Below are 23,595 nucleotides of genomic sequence, written 5' to 3' on the forward strand. Positions count from 1 at the left end.
GTGATTAAAACCATTCTGGTGTTGATCACGAGCCTCTGAATGATGAAGGGGGAAATGTATTTCAGCAATCTGCTAGAATGCTTTAATGAAGTACAGAAGCTTACTAAAAGTATATTTTGTCATACAGTCCAGATACGCCAATTTACCATGGTTCTCCACTACTAATCATCATATGGGAAGATATGGTCCAAAGGGTTTGCCTCATAACCACACCTCTTGTTATGTCCCATAATCACTACACTTCTTTCTAATGTCTCTTTGCTTTAAAAAAAAGCTATTTCATAACATGTGATTTTTGTTATACATGTTTAGCCTAGTCTATTTTTTTATTGCAGCAACATATTGATTACATTTCTTGCATCTGTTGATTATTAAGAAGGACTTATGCTAGTAAATTTAGGAAAGCAGCTATCGTCTCTTTTCGTTCTTGTCGTATGCTTTTGGTCCAAGCTTTTCATGTGATTGTCTATTTTCTATACAAACTTCATGACCTAACTTGAATTAGGCTTCATTTGACATAGTATAGGTGAGTGTTGTGCAGAGATCCCCTAGCTAGTTGTGTCTGAGGCATCGTGCATGTGGGAAACAGCACAATTATCCATGCCATAATGACAGGCTGCCGAGACTTGTGTTTCTTTGGGATGTCTCCTATATGCTTGCCCATATGGTCTAACAAACTGGTGACCTGTAGATTAAACCTGGTAAAAAGCTCTACTTTTTATTCTTATTGTCATGGCAATCTGTCTTCATGTGCTGTTTCCATCTCCTGAATGCTTACGTCATGCTGTTATCAATCGCTATGCATATGGAAGCGATTTGATTGCTCATTTGATTAAAATAGAAGAAAGGGGCCATACATTGCTAGTGTTTCCTGGGGGAACGCAGATTTTTAAACTTAGAGCAGACAAACTGGCCTGGGATGGAGTGTGTTTTAACTTTGTTACATGAACTTAATTTTGAACAATTGTGTATGCAGGATGGTAAGTGCCAGACTCACTTTTGGAAACTTGGCCAAAAAATTAATGCTGGCATTTTCCAAGTTTCCTGTGGTTGCTTTTGCTGGTGTTGGCGTTCTCCGCTGCCAGGCCTGGCGTTCCCTAGCTGGGCTCCGAGCAGCTCACAGTCAGCGTGCTCAGAGCCCTGGTTCTGCCGCTGCGTGTGGAACACCGGGGCTGCCGGGGCTGCTGGAGAGCATCGTGCCGGGAGGGTTTGTCTCAGCAACCTCTGCCACACTGAGCGGTTTGGCTGTGGTGACCCCGAATGGCATCGTGCGCAGCAGGAGCAGAGGTCTAAGCAAGCAGGTTGCTGCCTGAGCAGAGGTTGCTACTTGTGACCCCACGTGCGCTGCGCACCTGGCAGCCTCAGTGTGTGGAGATGGACAAGAGGAGAGGAGATGCACTGAGTACAGCCCTGAGGGCTCAGCCATGATGCAGCCTGAGTGTCAAGGCAGAGACACTATGGGAATGAAAGACAGAAAAAAGAAAAAAAAAAGAAAAAAAAAAAGGAGGGGCACGTAGGCAGAGCGAAGAAGAGTTTTGGGCAGGAGAGCATTTAAAGCAAGCTTGAGGCAGGCTGAAGAGCTGGGTCCTCACTTTGCTGCATCCGGGATCACAGCCTTTTGTTTTGTGTTTTCACTTTTTGTTTCTTTTCTTTTTTCTTTTTTGGTTTGGTCTTCTTTCTTCCAGAGTGAGGTGTGACTAGTGGGCATTCTGGAAGGCTTGCCTGTCAGTCACACCCACTGGGTGGAGAAACACAGCCCTAGGCCAAGGCGAATTTCATGAGAGACTTGGATTTTCTCATGTTCTTGCTGCTACTGATATCATACTGCTGTCCTGAAAAGACTCTATTGTTGTTCACATTTTACTTTTAAGTAGACATTAAAGAGATACTGCTTGTTATTCAGATGTGCAGCCTCTCCTGGAAAACCGTTTGAAAACATAAAAGGATTTGGGGGTTTAGGTGATTTGCTTCCTGTAGCTGTTCATGAAGCTAACAGTTATTGTATAGCTGGCCAGTGGGTCTCGTTTGTATTTCAGGGCAAATATTAGCAACTGGATGGAAACCTAAGCTGAAAGCCTGCTGAAAGATTGGCTGATGTTGGTGAAGCCTAGTGGGGTATTGCACACTTTTCTAAACCAGCATTAGGTTTCTCCAACAGCACAGATGGACTGTACTGTGCTCTTGAGGGTTTGGCAGCAACCGCAGCGAAGGGAGGCTGAGTTTGAAAGAGAGACACAATAAGGGGGGACAACTAGGAGGAAGAAGGAAAGGCAAAACCTCAGAAGTTGGCAGTTTTGAGTTAAACACACCATTTCATCTGCTAGAAATCTGTCATAAAAGAGGTTGGCCTAATTGTAGCATATACACCCAAACTCCTGTTCAGTGCACTGTGTCTCATCTAACTCCCTCAGGTCAAGTGAGTTTAACCCATTTATCCAGGCAAAATAGAAAGCAGTGCTGTCAGCTTTTCTTGGATATTTACTATGCATATGCAGAAATCTGAGTACTTGAACACATACAAGGTGTTGAACAGACTCTTGAACCTAATATCTGCATTTATGTAGGGGGAATATGATTAATATTGTACCTTTAAAATAGTGAATATAATTATATAAGAAACTATGCATCTTTCTTTTTTCTATAAAATCTTAAGAAAAATCTGAAATGTTTCTGTCAGAAAAGTTGTGAAAGTACTGCTGATCACATCCATTTGTATTCTTCTGGGACTGCACCAAAGACTCAGATGCTTAACACATTAGAGTTGCCCCTCCACAGAGCCCCAAACCTTCGTGAGGTTCGTCACATGATTACTGTAATGCTATATGCATTTATAATTTCAGTGCACACAGACATGGGTACTGGTACCACCAGCTTACCAAAAATTGTTTGGGGTAACCGCTATGTTATATCGTTACCCAGCGGGATGTTTAACAAGAATGCCATTCCCTCAGGTCCAGCAGCCGTGTTCAATGTCTAAGGTTACTCATTCTGAGTTTGTGTCTTGGCTGTTGGGCGATGCAGGCCTTTTTGCTCTCTCTAACAACTGAAACTTGAGTTTCTGTTTCAGTAAGCTTGTACATGTTTTGTAAACTCCAAAGACTTGGTATATTTCTCAAGGTCCTGTTGTGGTGGGAACAGTGGTAGGAAAATAAACCTTAGGAACTCTGGATGGTTAAATAGTAATACAGGCACTGGCAAGTTACTACATCCAGTGACAGTTTTCTGCTGGCACAAATTCTGAGTTACTGGGTTATGTCTTTTTTTTTTTCCCTCTCTACTTAATTAACACTTAATTTTCAATCATGCAAAACAAACCTCAAGCCATGCAATAAAAATAAAAACTTTGGAGTTTGAATCCATACATCCGTTTTTTAGATAAAAATATTGTCTTTTTTACAAGGATTTAGTCCCCTTAGGTACAAATGACTAAGACGACTAAGCAACAGCTTTAGTACATAAGCTAAGATTCAGAGAGCACAAGCAGCCTCTGAAGCAGCCACTACTATGTACTGAACAAGAAAGTACCTTTTACATCTTGGTCCCAATCTATAGTTTGTACTGCACCTACATTTCACCTGCGTGGATGATGCCAACTCTTTAGAAATCCCCACAAGTGAGGCATATGCAGACATGTAACTTACAGTAAAAGTTACAGAATTACAAAGCAGATGCTTTCATGTGAAAGCCACAAAGCAACGGCCGCATTTCTTTATTAATAGATTTTGGCCAATATAACTCCCACAGCAGTACAGTTGCAAATAGGCAGATGGAGGGTCTGTGGGAAAAATGTTTTTTAAAATTGCTCTTTTTTAAAAGCAGAAGACAAGGTTTAAACTAGAATACTTTTTGTGGGAGTTACGTAGTTTAAAAAATGATTGCTTGCCTTTTTGCAGAAAAAAATACTCAAAAAAAATAAAGTCATGTATGGATCTATATTTTAATAAGTATAAGATTAGATGTTTATAATTTTTACCTATCATAAAGTGCCAAAGTAGACAGAAAATCAAGACAATGATCAGGCCTGAAATATTTATTTGGTCAGTGTTGCTTAAGATTATTCTATCAATTCTCATTTTCCATGTGCTACCAATTCACACATTAAATGCTGGAAAATAAACAAGGTGGCTGTGGCTGTGTGCACACATGCAATTCCATCAAGTTTTTTGACCACTAGTAAAAAAAAATGTGAGGTAACTTTCTCTGGCCGTTCTTGTGCTTTCTCTGCTCAGTGTCCACAGATTTACCAAAAATCTGGTACTTTCACTCTATCCTTTCTCACAGTTATTTAATTACTTTTATTATAGTATGTATATGGATAGGCAAAGCAACATGTAAGCATTTTGTCTGTGAATTTTTAGATTATGACAATTCAATCCACTATATATAGAATATGGTAACATAACATACAAATTATATGTACATACAGTGATCTGAGACATAGCTATCCGTAAACTTATCTTTCGTTAAAAATACCATTACTTAAGAATATATGATTTTTATTGGTCTTCTCATCTGTCAAATTTATTAGATGCAAATTAATAGCCCCACTAATTAAAAATTGCACATGGCATCAATTGGCAATGTCAAAAAGGGGAATACTTACAAGCATGTAAGCAACATGGCAACTCTTTTCTGGAGTCTTTTGTTAGCGCATTTCATCTTCTGTTATGATAAAGATCATGTTTTTTCACCAGTCATAGCGTGGAAATTAGTTGAAATTGAAACGTATGATATATAGGCATTATAGCAGTGTGCACTATAGATGAAAATTAGAAGATGGTTAGGTAAATGTTGTCAAAAACATTGCGGCTTTTTAAAAGAGAACGTTTTTTGCAGGGGTAGTATGGCGGATTCTTAAACATATACATATTTACTGGCAGAGCTCTTACCTCCTGCTGCTCTTAGTTGTGTTGAAAAATATGAAACACTACAGTGTTCCCTTTTAATTTTGGAGTTTCTATAATACGTAAAGAAGAAATATTTCATTTTAATTGCTGCTTTTTCCCCCCAATTAACATACAATGCAGTAGCATGCTTTCCATTTTTGGAGATCTCTCAGTACAGCGTTAGAGAGGGGCCTCGTTAGCCTCTCTTAGTGTATGTAATCTACTTCGTGGGTTCGTGGTTAGGTGATGTTAGAAGCCAGCATAGTAATGTGTGAGTGTATTATTTTGCAAGGTTGAAGAATCTGGCTTTTAAGACTGCATATTTTAATGGAAGATACAAAATAGTGTTAAGAAAGAAGCAGTTATATCCTATGGCATCTGTTGAACAGCACGTTCTTCTGTGCTTTTAAATTATAAGTAATTTCCCATAAGGAGCTTCATACAGAGCTCACTGGAGCTACTTTCCATTGATTTGAACAACCTTTGGCTAAGACGCATTGTGAACACAACATTTTTTTTTTTTTTTTAAACGGTTGTGTCATCATTATCCTAATGTTATCTTATGTGGTGGAAAACATTTTATCTCCCTGAACTCTTGTTACTTTACTGCCCTAAAATGCTAAGAAAGAATGAGATCCCAGCTGTGTGGCAGTCAGTGGTAAAGTCCCTGCTGATTTCCATGAAAGCAGGATTCACCCTGTAAATTCTAGGTACACTGCATGAAAATGAAGGTCATTCTTTGTATTTCATAGCATAATGTAATGCACAATTTATTACCTGGATGAAGAGGCATGCAAGGAAATTTCTAATTTTATGTGCAAATACAGACTTTTTCATTAATGCAGTATGGCTTTTTTTTTCCTGGTCCTGCAAATAAGATTTTCATAGTCTTCTACCTTCTGCCTTTCGTTTTCTGAAGAATCTATAACGAAAGACCTTTATAGTATAGTGTAAAAGGTTTCTTGGTTTCACAGAGCAATTTCTGAATGTTTCTGAGTATAGATGGTATCCACAGTATCTCACAGATGGATAAAATTAAGCATCCATATCTCATCTTTTCCTACTGAATCTTGCAAGTTTTGGAAAGAAACTTCATTCTTTCACATTCATCCACATGTGGCAAGATACCTATGTAAATCTCTTCTTAAAGTACATGTCAGAAAAGAGCTAAGCTAATATTATGAAGTATGGGGAACATTTGTTTCATGCCATGAAAAACAGAAATCCTTTAACTGAAAAATGTGTATGTTGTATGTGCATGTTTGTGCTTATGTGTGTGCATGCACGTATGCATATGTGTGTGTGAATATATGTATCCCGTGCGCAGCTTATCTTACAACACAGCTGGGAAAAGTTGTTCGATTTCCAAAAAGAGGAACATATGGTCTTTATAAATTGTATAAGAAATATTTTGAATAAATAAATGTTGTGATTTATTTTACATAAACAAAAGACAGAATTTAAATTAAAAAGATAAATCTGTGCATGGAACATAAAGCTGAAAAGCTAAGTGTGCTTATTGCTATTTTGGTTCTAATAAGTATTTCTAGGTCCTTGAATTTCTTTCAACTATATGAAAACTGGATTTACTCCCAGAGCTCCACTTCTCAACTAGGGCATTTTAAAAACTAAACAAGGGCTGAGTCAGTTAATTAATTTAAATGAGATTACAAATCAGAAACACATTACGTAATGTTGATTTAATTACCGTTTTTTATTTACCTAATTAAAACGCTCTGAAGAAAAGTTAACAGTCCCCACAATGGCCCGTTGGGTGACTTGGCACGGTGGGTCTGCGCTGCTGATAAAACAGGGGGTGAACCTGCTCTTGGGCATGTAGGGGAGCACAAAGAAATGGGGCCGTCAGTGACTGAGCCGTTTCTGCTCAAAAATTCAACAAGCTCCAAAGTAAATGGGCTCAGACCTAAATTTAAGTGTGACCCATCTTTTGTTCCCCAAGCAAGACCTAAAGCCCCTCCAAACCTTGTTGCTCATGAGGTTGGGGAAGGAGGGTAGGCTCTGTCCCGCAAGCTTGTCTATCATCTCACAGAGGGTCCCTAGTTATTTCTGTGGGTGCTTCAGCTTTGTGTGAACATGTGACTTGTACCATATATCCTGGGAAATAGACAATAAAGAAAATGCAGTCACCATTTTATCATATGGCATCATTCTGCTAGCCAAAACCTTCAGTAGAAATAATTTATTAAAATGTAGTCATCTCTGAAAATGTTAAGAAAAAAATCCGTCCTTAAGTCAATTCACTTCTAAAAGGAAAGGGTGGTATTTACACATATTCCACTGCCGCCTACATAGTATTTTTTCAGCAGATACTTCATAGAGTAAAACATGATTAACATGTTTATATCATAAACAAACTGTACTATCACTACGGTTGGTGCAAGCGATGCTCATAAAATTGTAAAATAATAGAGTCATCAGATTACACTATAAAAGATGTTGTTTTGACAAAAAAATGAAGTTGTTAAAAGTCTGGTCATTTGCCTTCACAGGGTACAATGACATAAGTACTAAAAGTTAAATGTGTATCAAAATTATGAAAATAATAATTGTAATCTTTATAGATACACAGATGGAAGAATATGTATCTATTTGATTTATGTAGTTTTGCTGATCACGTGGCCTGCCTGTGTATGGGTGAGTTCATACTGATCTTTTCTGCCATGGAAGCCTCCCTACCATGATGCTGCCCTCATTTCTTGAGCTCTGGAATGGCTTTTCCCCCTGGGCAGAGCCCAGCAGTGGAGCTGGGCCAGAGATGTTGTGCCATCTCCATCCTTCTTGAGAGTTTTTGAGCAACTTTTCTAGTGACGGGGCCAAGCTGCCCATGAGGCTGCTCATGGCGTTGAGCCTACTTTGACCAGGACTGTACTAGGGACCTGCCAAGGTCCCTGCTAGCCCAAACGGTTCTGTGGTTGTTGAGGTAGCACTGCAGGTTGACACTGGTTGATTCTTGTTCGTGGTAGTGCTGAAAGCTCTGCCGGTTGTCAAGTCAGACTCCGTACAGGTATGTGAAGATCTGAACAGGATCAAAGTGATCCTTACATGGTGTTGGATCTCCTTGTTCCTTGATCCTCTCCCATACCCAAATCACAGGGCTATCAAAGAAAAAGGGTATATTTACATGATGGTAAATGATTAAATTAATGCCTGTCAGCTGAGATGAACTGAGTGCAAAGGCTGGCTCTAGTCTGTGGCAAATGAAAAGTGAAATATGTTCATTGAAACCACTGAGTAAATTTATTTGATTAGGATGAAACCTGAGGAGAATCTGCTTATTTTTAGGGCACAGATGGAGAAAATATTTTTTCTTTTGATGGACCTGTCTCGATTTCTTTTCAGCTTTTCAAAGTTCTGCTAATGCAGGGAGCCTTAAAAATTATATATATATATGTATGTATATATATATATTTTAGTTCCATGATAGGAGGCATAAAGAAAATAAAGGAAAACTTATTTTTTAAAGAGAGTGTTTTCTCTTCCTGGCTGCATTAAAAAAATACTCCCACTACCAGGGAGTGTTAAAAATCTCCCAGAAAGCTAAACTGGTGAAAAGCAGCATGATTTTCTTGGCTTTGCTAGCGTTTGCATTCCTCCTGCTGTTTTTTGTCAAAGATATTCCTCTCTGAGGTGCAAAAGGAGAGATCATCTTGTTCTTACCCAGGTGGTGAACCAACACCTTTATTTTCTCCGCTCCCTGATGCATCTGAGATTGATGTGACATGGCATCACCTTTCTCCTACTGGCAGGGGAAACACAGAGTCTTTTTTTTACCACCAGTCAGTTATCCTTGACCTTGCCTGCAGTGAGAAGAGCATCTACGCTCTTAGATACTCATTGGGGTTAACCAGTGAGACTGAAAACATGGGAGACAACTCAGTATAAAATATACCAGCTTCTTGACTCATATTTTGTACGGATGTCTAAAAGAAGGGTAATTTGAGATACAGAACTTAGATATCTTGGTGGTGCTCATGTTGAACCACAATAAGTTACACTGAGCATATCTGTAGTATTACGGCTACATGAACATCTGCCAGAAAAACATAAAGGTTTGCTTGCTGTGAACTGTTCCTCCATGGGGCAGTGATTGATCCAGGCTTCAGACAGTGACTTTTAGAGCAGTTAATTCCAAGAACAGCCTGCTGTAGTTGTGAAACACATATGTAAGTCATGCACTGGAAATGGTAGGGGTGGGTGAACAAATAAATAGCAAATAAGTAATTTTGAAATATATGTGGAAAAATCTTTCCAAGAAAAGCATGCTGACAATAAAAATAGAAAATTTTAAAAAAGAAAAAAAAAAGAAAAACTGAGAAAACTTGTAGTTGGAAGAAAGAAACCTAAATGAAAATTTAAAAAACTTCAAGTTCATCGCATGTACATGTTGGGGTTTCATTTGCTAATAATTGTATATATTAATTGTATATATTCGCTTTGAACTTCTGGCCGAAGCAGTTTTTTTTTTCCTATGCACAGAATTGTGTTGTTGTAAAGTCAAATGCAAAGCAAGTCAGATGATAGACAAAGAGCCTGGTTTATGTCTCCCTCCATCACACTGGAGGAAAAGCCTGCAATTTCTGATTTCTGGGCTCATGCAATTAACTAATTAATGATCTTGTGTAGATAAAGACAAGAAATAAGATTTAAAATGTCTTGCCATGTCCTCTACTTCCTTAATTTCTTTGGCTTTCCTGAAAATGCTTTTTACATTCTCTTTTAGAAAAACAATGCTGCAGTGTCTCTTTTCATTCACTGTTCTGCTTATACATTGTTTTATTCATATAATGATCATAGTTCTCTTGCACTTTGTAAGGCTATTTGCATAGAGTCAAATCAAGAGAGGACTGTTTTATAATTACTGATACTGGTAAAAGAACCTGATCATCACAACCCATCATGGTTCTGCGTCTTTCATCCCAAGAATGAGGTTCTGTGTATTTTAAATAAAGTTTCATAGATTAATTCTCCTATTCAGTGTATAATAATTCCTTTCCTCTTAGTATTAGTGAGATCCCACTGGCAAATAGTAACATCTACTGGTCAAAACACTGTGAAAGAACCAATCTGTAGAAATCATGATTGATCAGTAGTTAACATAAAACAAAGCTAGTCTGACTGGCAAATTATAATAATTACCCAACTGCTTATCCCTGTGACTGGAAAATTCCATACTAAGTTTATCTTATTATAATATGAAAAAGGATTGTTTTAACTAGCATCCTTCATTAACTCCTGGCTTATGAACCTACAAAGTCTTATGTTGACAAAGAGAAAGCAGAACTAACAGCAAATTGCCATATAAGAACTAAAAAAATATTCCTAACTTTTCACATTTTTCAGAGCAGAAGAAAAACCTTGAAAGCTATTTTTAGGGAGTTCTCATAGCATGAATCCAATTTCAATTCTGTGATATCCCAAACACTTCATTTAACACTTGCACCATTGCTGGGTAAAATTAGCCTCTGTGTTAAATTTATTTTAAAAAATGATATGTACTGTTTGCAAAAATAGTGAATGCCTATTAGAAAAATACTAAAGCACGCTCTCTGGAGGGTAGACATCTTTTGATTGTAATACAGGAACAAAGGCTTTTGTTCTTATGCAGTTTTATGCAGAAACATATCATGTTTTTAGCATTTCTAAGATGTTTTCAAATTAATTTGATCTGATATTTTGAAATAGTGTGCTGTGTTTTATCATGAAAAGACACAGGCGTACGTATTGTTCATTGTCTTCCATTGAACTCATTCAGGCAGTTCAGGAGATTTTCATAGCCCTGCAAATTAGCTTATGGCCAACATGAAAAATCTGTTTTGTAGCTGTGCCTCTTAGTTATTTAAAGCACTTTTTGTTACTTGTAAAAAGCAATATTTATTTTATTATTGATTTACTCAGGAAAGAGTTACTTCCCATGTAACATTATTGAAACCACCTAATTCCTCTGCACTCATATACTCTTGTTCATAATCAATTCAACATTTTATGGAAGCCTAAGCTTTAGCCTAATGTAAGAATACACATGTGGTTTTACTAGCAAATAGGCTAATATTTCTAGGAATAGTAACTAAGTATTAGATCTAACAAATACCGATTAAAATTGAGAGTTCAGATTGAATTTGCTTTTCTTTTGGTCTCTAGCAAAAAGGATAAGGCATGGAAAAACTGATAAAAAAGTTGTTTTGATTTTTCCTGATATCCTTCCTCTACTTTCACGCTTTTCACAACATATGTAGAAAGGTAAAGAAAAAGAAATTAAGTGTCAGTCTCAGTGATAAATTTTTCCATAAGGACCTTTCAGGGAGAGGTACCGTGTCTGCTGTCACCTACCAGACTTCTTGCGAAGGTTCAAACCGTGAGACTAGCTACGGTGGTGGGAACTTGGGGTGCTGTGCAGAGGTAGGGCTCTGAAAGTGTCCCTGTTTCAGGAAAACCATGGGCTGCACAGAATTTGATAAGGACTTGCTTTTCTTTCTGCTTATGCAGGTGGGAGATGGTAGAGGAAATCTCATGCCATTGAATTAGCAGCTTTTCATGGATTTTACTGTGTGCAAGAATAATTTCCTCCGATATTGGCAATTTTAGTTGTGATTTAATAGCAGTGTCGCATGTGCCTTTGTCTTCTACTATGCTGGTTAGATGGCCAAATTTTTGTTCTCTGCAATTCTTGTAATTCAGATGAATTCAGTAGTTCAGCTGACCATAGTTTAGATGAATGAGTTACAGGATATGCAGGTATATTTCCGTAGAGAACCTCTTCCATATCTTCAGAGCTTGAATTCCGAGATGGATTTCCATATCAGATAATGCCTTCCAAAGTATCAAGTCAGTGTGTAGAGCCACATTTGCTAAACTCTTTAGCAGATGAAAACAGATTTTAACAAGGCTCTGTAAAGTGGGAGAGAATCTTTTATTCTAGTTTGAAAGTTAGAATAAAGTATTGGCTTTAAGAAGAAGTGAGGGATTCACTGGATTCACTACTTTGTGTGATTATTTCTCATCTTTTTTTTTTTCTTTCTTTCCTTAATTTCATGTTATAAGCAGGAATAAAATTTTTGGTCAAGAATTCTTACTTGGTTCTGGGCAGTTGTGGAATCCACCTGGCAGTACCAATTTGTGTGGTGCTATATTGCAGTTACTTTTATGCTAATAAAGAACAATATTGCATCTTAAAGTAATGGCAACTTCTTATTCAGATTATGAAACTGCTGTATTTCAGATCCCATATAGAGAACAAATGTATATATTTATGAATGTGTACATGTTCATTTAATTTCTTTTTCTCTTTTTTTTTTTTTTAATACAAGACTGTCTCTACCATGTAGCATTTTGTTGGTAATATTTTCTATCAATCAGTGGAACAGAATATTATTGTAATGTAATTATAATATTATATGTATTATTGGTGTGGGAATTCAGCAAGAAGTAGGTATTTTTAAAAGAAGATTTTTATGAGCACGAATAGCATTTATTATGTAGTGTGTTAACATCAAAATGCATTCTTCTCCGTATTCATTAGGTGCATGTGTCAAGAGGAGAATGAACTCTTTGAAGTGTGTAGGGCTTGTTTGTGTTAGTTTTTATGTTACATTATCTTCGTTTCACAATAGATATTCTTACACAAAGGCTGTACTGTATTAAAACAGTCATATCTTCAGTCTTGAGTTTGTGGAAGCAGTCTGTGCCTTTGTGCTTTAAGAGAAGGGTAAGGAACAGGGTAAAGAAACAAACTCCACGAGTGGCCTGATCCAGTACATCTTTCTGGTCATTGCATCAGAAGAAGCTAGCTCTGCTTTACTGGTTATGCAATATTATATTTGGGGGATGGAGGGGTAGGAAATGAAAAGGTACCCTTGTAGAAGTGTTTACACCCTGGGTATTTACCTGAATGACTCTCTTGTCCTTATTCAGCGATCTATGAGTTCCTCTTGTGAGGATCACTGCATCTTTCACAATGTTTCTGGGTCTGTATAAAATGAGTTACATATAGTGTGTTTGTTCAGTAATGCCTTCACGTAGAAAGGCAGGGAAATGACCTTTAAAGAACAAAGTTAAGTATTAGTTTAGTACCAAAGGAAGGTATTAAAGAGTTGTGAGATACTTTCAAAACAAATTAGTAAAACACTTCTTTGATTTCTTTATAGATTCTGGACAACCAGGAAGTCCAAGCCACAATGATCCTGCCAAGAATCCACCAGGTAAATATAAGTTCCAGGGCATGTGCAATCTAACATTGTTTGAGAACAAAGATACTACTGTTAATAGTTAAAGAGAGCATAATTGGCCAGCAACCTATTTTGCACTGGTAGGTACATATAATCAGGACAAGCTGTCGTTATTTTAGCTCTTTTGAACTGGCAGTGCCTCTATTGTAATTTCATCAGGATTCATTTAATCTAAGGAATTTTTGCCTTTTTTTTTTTTTTAATTTGTAGGCAGTGATGGACAGAGGAATAAGGAAATTATCCCAAACTTTCGTAAAAATCTGCAAGTGCTACAATTATTCATTTATCTGGGGCAATACAAAATGACTCTCCCTTTAAAGTCTTTGACCTAAGTTATCAGATTTTTCTTGCCTTTAGTTTTATTTTATTTATGCATTTTAAAATGTAGAAAAAAGGTCTTTTTTGATAGAATCTATCAACTCACAGAAGAACAGAACACGTTGTTAGTGGGTCATGCTAATGGCATATTTGTTTGTTTTTCTTTTTTTTCTTTTTGTTTTTTCTTTTTCTAAATGCTAAATGGATCACACTCTACCCAAGAAGTAATTGTCTGATGCTGGGCTTCTAAACATACATTTTTCTTGTTCTGTTAGAACGTTGGGAAAACAGCCTGTTGGGAAAACAGTCTATCTGTGTGCAGATGGGGTCAAAGTCATTCTATAAGTGTCACGGACTATGCCATGTGTGTCCAATGTAAATACCCCAGAATGAGAGAACTACTATAGCTTATTACAAAATAATAATTAAAAAAACCCACACTGCCTCTCTAATACGAAAACCAGAAATGAGCACAGGAAGATTGCAGCTATGTTTCAGAGATATAAAAGCAGAACAGCTTCATATGTGTCAAACTTCAGTTATTTTCTAATGTGTTTTTTTTGCAAGGGATGATGTAGGTTTATATTAGTTTGAAATCATTTTTGATGGGAGATTTTGGTGCTCCTTCTCTCCAAACTGTGTGGGATATAGGCTTTTATTTCTCTGTTAAATATATGACGTAAATTATGTAGCTTTGTGGTTTAAAAATCCCAAAGAAGCCGCCACAGCAAATTTACACCTAAAACAAGCCTGAAAAATTTCCTCACAGATAATCATGGTTTTGCAAAACTTGGAGTATTGAGCTCTACAGGACTTATTTTTGTTTTAAAATATCTCTGTTTGGAAGTGCAAGAAAAAAAAGGCAAATGCATCACACCTCATTAGTCTGAGAAATCTAGTCTGTAGCCTCTGGGCTTGAGAAGCTAAACGCAGGGTCTGGGAGCCTCATCTTCACCTTTTTCAAATGTTTTTTTCCATTTCAGAAGTATGATTTAATGTTTAGGTTAGGGAAGCAGAGGTACATATTTCACCACTGAGGATCATATCCTCACTGGGTGTGGTTTTTTTTATCCATCAGTCTCAACTCTATGTTATTCCAGAAAGGAGTAAACTTGATGACAGCAACAGAGCCATGGGGTGGGCAACAGACAAACCCTACAGGCTTCCTTTTGCCAGCCCCATGTGAGATCAGATGCCCCATGATGTCTCATGATCTCTAGTGTCCCAGGAGGTAGAGGGGAGAAAAATCTGCTGCTGGTTTCATCATTAAACCTTCTGCTTGAAATTTGATCGTAACACTTTCTCATGCCTTGGAGCCACTGCTGGCAGTGTCATTCCTTTTGTCTGATGCCAAGTGGGGACAGAAAATGGAAGCTGTGCCTTGAAACCCCTCATTTGAGCAGAGACAGGCGCGTAATTGAATGTCATCCGTCTATTTGAGGATACATGAACTGCTAGCATCGTTCAGCCTCCCAGTGCGAGGCTGTCTTGGGGTTAAAGTAGGAAGAAAGCAGTGAGGTTTGTGGGACCGCACAAGAGCGGGGAGGGAGTCACACTCATTTAAGTCCTTCCAAGGCGAAGGACTGTTGTCCAAGCCTTTCCCATTAAGTTTAACATGGGTGTTGTTCTTAGAAGCAGTCTGTCAAAGCCCCAGAGAATTCTCACTCTGAGGTTTGTTTTCTGTCCCGGGCCAGGAACCAAAGGGCTGGCAGTGCCAGCATGGTCTGCTCCTGCATTGTGTTTTGATCTGAGCTCTCGTGTATTGAGGAGCCAGGGCACTGGCAAGGGATCGGTGCTGTTAGCATTTGGATGCTGCTACCTTCGCAGCAGTGTTGCCAAGAAAAAAGGAGGCTAAGACCTGAGTGGTAGTTGGCGAGGTGGCTGGTGTTAAAAGCGTTGTTGTGTTTTTTTTTTTTTTTTTTTTCTAGGTTTGGCTAGACTGTTGAATTCTTTAGGGTGTCTGCTAATTTGCTGTCTTAACCATGGAGGGAGGGTAATGTCACTTGCCAAACAAAAGAACATTAAGTGCACATGCTGGAATCCTTTACAAGAAGTTCCTAAAAATACACTGGATATTTTGATAGCATAATACAGTATTAAGATGGTGTAGCTTGTGGTGGGAGTGGTATGTAGCTTTTGTAGCAAGATCCATGGATATCCTCCTCTTAAGTTTTATTTTTCAAAAACTTTCATCTGGTATATTGCTAAAGTATGAAATGTGCTTTTTCTGTGATCTGGGTTGTAAAGGCCACTTTCTCTGTAGGAGTTGTTAAGTAGGCTCCAGACAGATTGATGAACCGTATACAAGTGGGAGAGGGGGAAAGGAGTTTTAAGGCTACTGTTGTCCAGATCAGCCATTAACCTCCTGGAATCTAAAAGTTTATGCAATGATAAAACTGCACTGGCTATTAAAAGTTTTCTTAGGTTCAAAGAGAAAATGGGCAAGTCTGTAGAAAAGAAAGAATTTGATTGTGGGTTGTTAAATAGGTGGAAAGCACAACTTGATTAATAAATTCTTAAACTGGAAATAATTGGGAGTCTACGATAATAATGCCTGAAAAGAATCCTTGTTGTCCATTCATTTTATTACTCCTCTATACTATAGAAATCTACTTAGTGCTGCTGTTGGAGGCAGAATATTGAGGGAGGTGCACCCAGGAAGGCAATTTCAATACTATTCTGTATTATTTACTCCTTCTGTGTCACATTTTGGTCCTATGTATGTCCAGTGTGTGACCTTAGGAAGATCTAGGACATTAGCCTTCTTTAATAATGGTGTGTCTTGAAATCCATATTTGTGTGGATGTGTACTGGAGAGTGTGATTTTTCAACAATTCTGTCTACCAAATATAAGAAAAAGACCATAGTGAATAAAAAGAGAAAAACATAAAAAGAGAAAAGCATACAAAAAGAGAAAAAAATACAAACCTATTAAGAGGATAATACTATCCACATCCCCCATAACAGCTCAGTCTTCAGTAATACATTCCTACTAGCAAGCTCTTTTGGTAAAGGATTTTCTGAGTTCTGTTCTGCTTCATTTTTCTTTCCTTGCTGCCTGTTGGCCATACCTTTTTTGCACTTGTAAGATTACTTGCTACCTGTCTTCGGTATGAGACTGCTGCTTGGCAGAGTCGCTTCATTTGTACATTAGCGTTAACAGTGCCGTGTGTAGTTGTTAAGCGTGCTTAAATCTCTAAAGACAGTGTTTTTCAAGTTGCTGAAATAGGAGTAAGCAATACTCAGGGAAATTGCTCTTGCTAAATGTTATTTTGATAGGACTATAAGATAGAATAGACAGTTGTATACAGTTCGAGTGCCCAAGACAACTGGAAACGTGAGGGAACGGGCACCACTACTACGTGCTTCGCATGCTTACTTCTGGCTAGGAGAGGAAGGACGCTCTTCCCTTGTTGTAGTCCCTGCAGGATTTCATGTCCTGCCTAGCATGGGGAAGGCAAAAGATGACTTTTCAAAAAAGTACAAGGGAAACCCAGTTGTCCTGGCACAGGTTTAGGAACCTCTGAGGCCAGAGAAACCAGTCATGTTCAGCTTCTGGCTCTTGTTTTAAGCAGCTAAGTTTGGTGGTTATTTGGACTACGTTTCCTAGCCAGTGGGGCCTGGTTGTTTTTTTTCCATTTCCTGGTGGAGCTTACTCCACTTTATCTGGCTCAAGGAATATTTTCATACATGTATACAAATTGGGCAGACGATAAAACCTCAGTTAGGGCTGATTGAAGAAAGAAAATTTTGGTACAAGTCTGTGTGCTGTTTAGTATTATTTTTTTATACGGGCAACACATTATTAGACTTAAATTGAGAACTTGTGTCTCCACTTGTGTGTCTTCCCCACTGTTTTCTCCTTTTCTTTTTTTCTTTTTTTTTTTTCTTTTTTCTTCCCCATTAAAAAACATGAAGTGATTGGGAGATTCATCTAAGTATGATATACTTGGTCTGAATCAGACATGGTTAGTTCAATCCACAGCCCCACTTGCTTCCCAGGAGTTGATCTTTCCCTTACATTTTCAACAGAAATTTTATTCTGAGAAGCTTTTTCTAAAGAAGAACTAAGTGAAATCACCATCTATTCTTTTTTTTTTTCCCTAATTAAAAAAGGTGTTGCCAAAAAGCTTACAGCCAGCCTCACCTATCTCTCAGTATGCAAATCTTCCTTGCAGCTGTAGAGCCCCAAAGGCTTTTCTAAGCTTTAATATGGGCCAGCAGCCATGGGGAGAACATTCCTTTGGATCAAGCCCCAAGAAATGTGTCATAAATTTGCCTATATGCTGGTTCTAGAAAGAAGTACTTCGGTTTTTTGTTTTAGAATGCACGCTTTCAGAAATAATCCCTCAAGAGCAACATGTGGTCTCAACCTTTGCACTCTTTTAAAAATGCAATAAGCAAATGTCTTCAAGTTTTGAGTGACTCAGAACACAGATGGTTTCGTTGTTTTAGTGTATTATAAGCTACCCTCTTGTGGATGGAGAATTAGCCCCATAATTAATAGGAACAGAGGAGAAACTCCCTGTCCTCATCACTGTAAGCAGCTTTTCTTCTAGAAGCAAAGGTGCCATAGCAGAATGGAGAGACAGGCAGAACTGTATTTAAGCAAATACATATTCTGAGCCTTGCTCTTTCAGCATGGGAGTGGATATTCTGAAACGCTTGCTGTTTCCTGTATGCCTGCAGCCCTACTATCTCAGATAGCAATCTTCAAATAAAACAGGGCTGGGCTTGGTCAGGGCTTGATTTTCTGTGGAGTTCTCCCTTTCCCAGATGCTCGGAGGGTTAGTAATGACAGTGATTGAGGGGTGATAGTCTTCCTTGCCCGCGCGCCAGCGCGGGGCCCGTCGGGGCGCTCGGGGGGCAGCGTGCAGCTGTGTTATCTCCACAACCAGGAACCTGCACAGCCCCTTTTACCGGGAACAGATCTTTTGGCCTTGCATCCTGGGTTGAGTTCTGGCGTGGGTAATTACTACCGTCTGCTGACTTAAGACTATCTCCGAGTTTTCATTTGCATGCACTACTCTTCTTAGTGAAGCTAGCGCGTGATGAAGTCGTGCTTTTAAAAATGTTGCTGCTTTTCAATTCTGATATGGTTGTGTTCAGTGGCTACTGCACAGTCTTTCACTTCAAAGTATGCACAGAACAATAATTTACTGAACACTGCTATGCAACAAGTTAGGATTCCAAAATCCTACATTGGTGCTAAATAATTCCTGTCTGTTACCGTGCATTTTCTTAAATGTTGGAAACCAGTTCCCTCAGCCTGTTTTTATGCTCTTGGCTGTAGCCTGTGCAGAGTGTGAGGCCCACTGGAGTGAAAGCCACGATGCACTCATGGTAGTTCCCCGTTGTGTCTCCTGCCAGGTTTCAGGTTTCGTCTAATGAACTGCAATACTCCAGTATCAAATAAATACTTTGCATCTTGAAATTACTGAAATATTCAAGGGCATTGTCGTTTTGATTATTAATGTGACGGCACTGAAAATCTTACTCATTTTTGATAACTGCACAGGCATTTTCTTATGTCCTTACTGTGCTAAAAAGTTCAGTGTAATCAGGGGAACTTTTCACAACATGTTTGTCCCCTGTCCCAGTTACAACATGCTTGCAGTTTGCAGGGAAAACTGAGACTGGCTGTGCAACAAGGTCAGAGACCATCATGTGGTAACCAAAATAGCCCCATTCCCTGTATAGGACCTTAGTTCAACTGTTGCAGCTGATGTCAGCACTGGCATCTTCTGCGTCACTCCGTTTTGCTCATGTTTTGAGTAAACCCTCATGTTGTGTTTGCTCACCCTTAGTGACCTTTAAGAAGCTCTGGTCCAATGGTAACCTGTTTCTGGTACACTCACCAAGGCGCCAGCTCCAAAATTCATGCAATGAGAAAACAAAATTTGCTGGACATTATATTAACCTACCTATATACATGTGAGAATTAATTTTATCTGTCTCTACTGTGACTGTAGTTGTATGCCATTAGTACTTCTGCTGACAATAAAGAGCTTCCTGGAGAAGTCAAATGTTGCAGACAGTAGCAGCAACTATACTTAAAACGTCTTTTTTTTTTTTTTTTCAAAAATTCTGATAAGGCATATAATCAGTCCGTTTTATCTTTAATATAGTAGTTTTAGAGATAGAACAAACTTAAAACACCATCAAGCACGTAACATCACCTTATTTGAAGTCCAGGTGCTCAGCAGCTCTTCAGTGTTTTGCAGAGAGGGCTGAAGCTCCCAGCCTTGCTTTTCACACCGGGTAAACTGATTGTATTGCTAGTAAGTCTCCTTACTGCTTTATGAGTCTCCTTTTTAAAGATCTCCTCCCAAAAAAACAGTAATAAAAATGTTTCTTATGTTATTTAGATCCTTACTTGTGCTTAAAAGCTGCACAAAATCAAGGTTGTATCAGTGAAAAGAAAAATGAGATACTTAATGATACCAGGAAGCAATTTTGTGTTTTGGCACTAGTCAATATGCAGCAGAACATAAACAGACATTCTATTCATAAAAGTACAATTAAATCAGAAGACACTTAAAGGCTGGTTAAAGATTTGTTAAGTCAGACGTTATTGGTAAGCTTTAAAGTAATTTAGGAACAAGCACCATACAGTGCATGTTGGTGCAAACTGAAAATATTTTCTAATAAGCTTAAACTGTTTTTTTTTTTTATCTTTACATGTTTAAAACTTACACTTGTCATTCAGCTCTCGAACCCTTAGCATAGGAGTAGGGAGAAAGACATTTAACGACTGGAACTGAAGTAGCTTCTAAAGAAGTTAGAAGAATTACTGTAGCTTCCTGTTTTTTTCCTAATTCTTTTAGCATAGCTTGCTTGTAACTACTGCTTAGAGATTAATATTTTTGTCCTTTATCCATAATGGCATCAGTCTGGTTAGTATAGAATTAAGTATAGAAAAATTATTTTTTAGGAATGTCTTAAGGTAAAAAAGTCCAGGAAAGAAGCCATATTTTATATGTACAAAAGCTAAAAGGAAATGTTTTTTGAGGGGTTTGGAAGTTACTGAATGACTGTATAGAATTGTATCATGGTGTTTTCGGCAGACAGATTCTTTTTTCCAGAATATAGATTTAAACAAAAAATATGATAATTAATGAAATGCATTTCAGAGAATGTCCTCTCTCAGGCAAGATGAGTTTTAGTAAATTACCATATTCAGTGCTTATATTGGCTTTGAGGAACAGAAAGAGCAATACATAATCAAGTCCATCAGAAGTTACAGCAAATTGGCTATGAGGAGTACAGCGATAAAGTATTATCAAGTGCTTTACTGAACAGTTCAGAAACACAGACCAAGATTGTTAATTTAAATATATTTAACATGTTAATGCAAGCAGTGCAGCAGGGAATACTTAATCAAAAAACAATAAAACTTATACAGTATGGAGTATCACTGTATATCTTTTTCTTGTATGCAGTATGATAATGTGAATATGAAGGTTAAGTCTTGTTCAGCAGGGAGATCAGCTTCCCAAGGTAAAAGACAGTGGCTCACATCATTAAAATCAAAATACTGTGCAATTCTGTGTTGCTGCATACAGAGACTTACTGTTTATCATATTTACAGTGCCTCTTTCTAAAAAAAAATACAGCAGTTTAATAACACCAAACATTTTTCTGTTGCACAGCTGGAAACCAAGAAAAGTTCTGCAACATATCCACCACATATTGGCTTCCTAAATAGTTAAAATTGCTGAACTCCACTGGTGCTAGTACTAAACATACTGTTTATTTTCCTGTACTCAGAGGCACCACTGGAATCCACCTTCTCCATTAGGACGTAAGTCTCAAAATGAAGTTACTCACTGCCTGTGAAAAAAGGTCTGCAGACTTTTTATAAGATTCTGTCACATTACACAGAAAAAAAAAAAGTATTGTTAGGTTGATTGAGACGGACTATAGCTGCAAATTTTCCCCTCTCTTTTGAAATGCCTGGCAAAACGTGATGTCATTACACACATCTGCAGGTGAGATTATGTTTAGCTCATGCAAGGCAAGGTGAAAACTGAAGAGTGCACTAGGGAGGCAGGGGGAAAGACAGGAGTCATCAGCCTGTAGTGCATCCTTCTGTGAGGGAGTGACAAGCAGTGGTACCGCTCTGTGGCCTAAATTCTTCCCTGCCCCTGTACCTTATCACAGGGAAGAGAACTTCTGTGTATGCTATGGGAGTATTCTCAGCATTGCCAGTGAGAAAAATGAAAAATTAGTGAGAGAAATCTCAAAATGTACACACATGTGTGTGTGTGTGAGTGTGCACACGTACACATGAGTGTTTTTGTATGTAAAGTCCCTACATTTCAGTCTTCCTTTTTAGATATAATGAGCCCTGGGGCTTGTTCTCACTGGAGTAATGGTTTGACTAACCTACGCTTGCTGAAGCTCCTCTCAAGTTTGCCTAGCCTGGATGAGGGAAGCTGGGCTTCAAAGCAGTGGTGTTTGGATAAGCAGCACAGAAGTTCACAGACTCTGTCTCATTACCATCTCCAGAGCTGGCTCCATATTTATACACTGGCTTTAAGCCACACTTCACTTACAGGCCAACTAAAATCAAGACAGCAAATTTTTCTTTGGAAGTCTCCCATCTGTGTACTACTTCAGACTGTTCCTGCTGGAGAAAAGGGAAAGAAGGAAAGGATGGCCAGTATCAGAGGAATTACTGTATTTTTTTTTTGTCCAGCTTGCCCTCCCTTACACTAAAAAATGAAAACTGAAGAAGAAAGGAAAAAGAATCATTGAAAATTTTCAATTTTCTCTGATATGTATGCCAAGTCACATACAGAAGTAAACGTTTGAGAAGGCACCACATCTTTTCATTCTACCAGAGAACAGGCAAAAAGGACACACGGCAACATAGAAGGTGCAAGAGAGGACACCTCTCTCTTCTTCATTAGAAGTTGGAGACAGATGAGATGGGAGGACTGCCCATGAAGGGAGACAGAAGAGGAAAATGTTTTTTGAGATTTGAGATAATTTTGAATTTTGAGAGAATCTGTTGAAAATGAGAGGAAGAGTAATTCAAGAAGAAATAAATAAGAGAGGGGGATATGCAGAGCTACTAACAGAAATAAAGACAGGCTGTGATAGAGTATTTCTTACGACATTGACTGAAGAAGGACAGATAATGGCATAAAGTTATTCAAAAGCCTCCATGATCTGAAGTTTCGAACTATATATTGACTGCACTTATGTGATGATTTTTCAGCTCAGGAGGATTGGCATTAGTGTATAGGTGTAAGAGTAATATTGAGAGAGCAGGAAAGGTAGCCGTGTGTGATAAACATTGTGGTTGGTTGGATGTGTTCACAGTTTTCAGCTTGTAAGTGAGGTGTGTTTTTTATACATGTACTGGTAGATCTTTTCAGAGTTGAGAGATGAGATAGATCTGTAGGGCTAGTAAGACTGAAAAAGAGCAGAATGTCTCCTCCCCGTCCCTCTTCACTTGGAGATAAGTTTTCTCCACTTATACCTAGGACAGATCTCCGAAGTGGAGTACAGCTTTTTTTACAGTCATTTTTTTCCTGATTATAGCGGCACTTTTGCTAAAATATTTGAAGAGGAAAGCACTAATTGCCAAAACACACCTAAAGAGGATAATACTGGGCCATTATGTTTCAAATTTATAAACATTCTGGTAGGGACATTCTCGTTTGTTTGTTTTCTTAGCTAGAATATTTAGGATCCCGCTTTTGCTTGTTCAAACATTCAGAGTAGAAAATTTGTAACAAATGTCCAAAATAAAAATGCTCAGAAAAGAGGCTATATGAAATACAGTCAGGTGTGCTTAATGTGCCATCTTATATAAAAGAGAATTCTCAATAGTATTACTGGATCTTCACAAAGTACAGATCACAGTAATTTGGATGGTAAATGCATTCCTTCCTGGAAGGGCTATAATGTCACATCATTTGAAATTCAGGAAAGGCAGTTTATGTAGTGATTACTGATAAGGGATTCCACCGAAGTCTGTGTTTCTCGGGTCACTATTTATATGGCAAATAGTTACACTACGGGGATAGCTATATTGATTATAAGCTGGTGTTTCACTGCAGGACTCTAAGTTTGCCTCAGCTTCGATGGCAAGAAATGTAAATTACATCTGCTTATATCAGAACGAGTAAACATAA

General features: G+C 38.1%; 1 protein-coding gene across 4 annotated transcripts in view; it reads left to right on the forward strand.

The window, feature by feature from the left end:
- NFIB (nuclear factor I B) overlaps positions 1–23,595 on the forward strand; it is a 165,395-nt gene that overhangs the window by 84,944 nt on the left and 56,856 nt on the right. For all 4 annotated transcript variants that reach the window (XM_010219228.2, XM_088535251.1, XM_088535250.1 and 1 more), the window contains exon 3: positions 13,049–13,102. In XM_010219228.2, coding sequence (XP_010217530.2) covers positions 13,049–13,102 — 54 coding nt within the window. The remainder of the gene's footprint in view (positions 1–13,048; positions 13,103–23,595) is intronic.

This window comes from Tinamus guttatus, unplaced genomic scaffold (assembly GCF_059628265.1).
Source record: "Tinamus guttatus ecotype Peru unplaced genomic scaffold, ASM5962826v1 Tinamus_guttatus_pri_ptg000622l, whole genome shotgun sequence".
In the NCBI taxonomy this organism is placed as follows: domain Eukaryota; kingdom Metazoa; phylum Chordata; class Aves; order Tinamiformes; family Tinamidae; genus Tinamus; species Tinamus guttatus.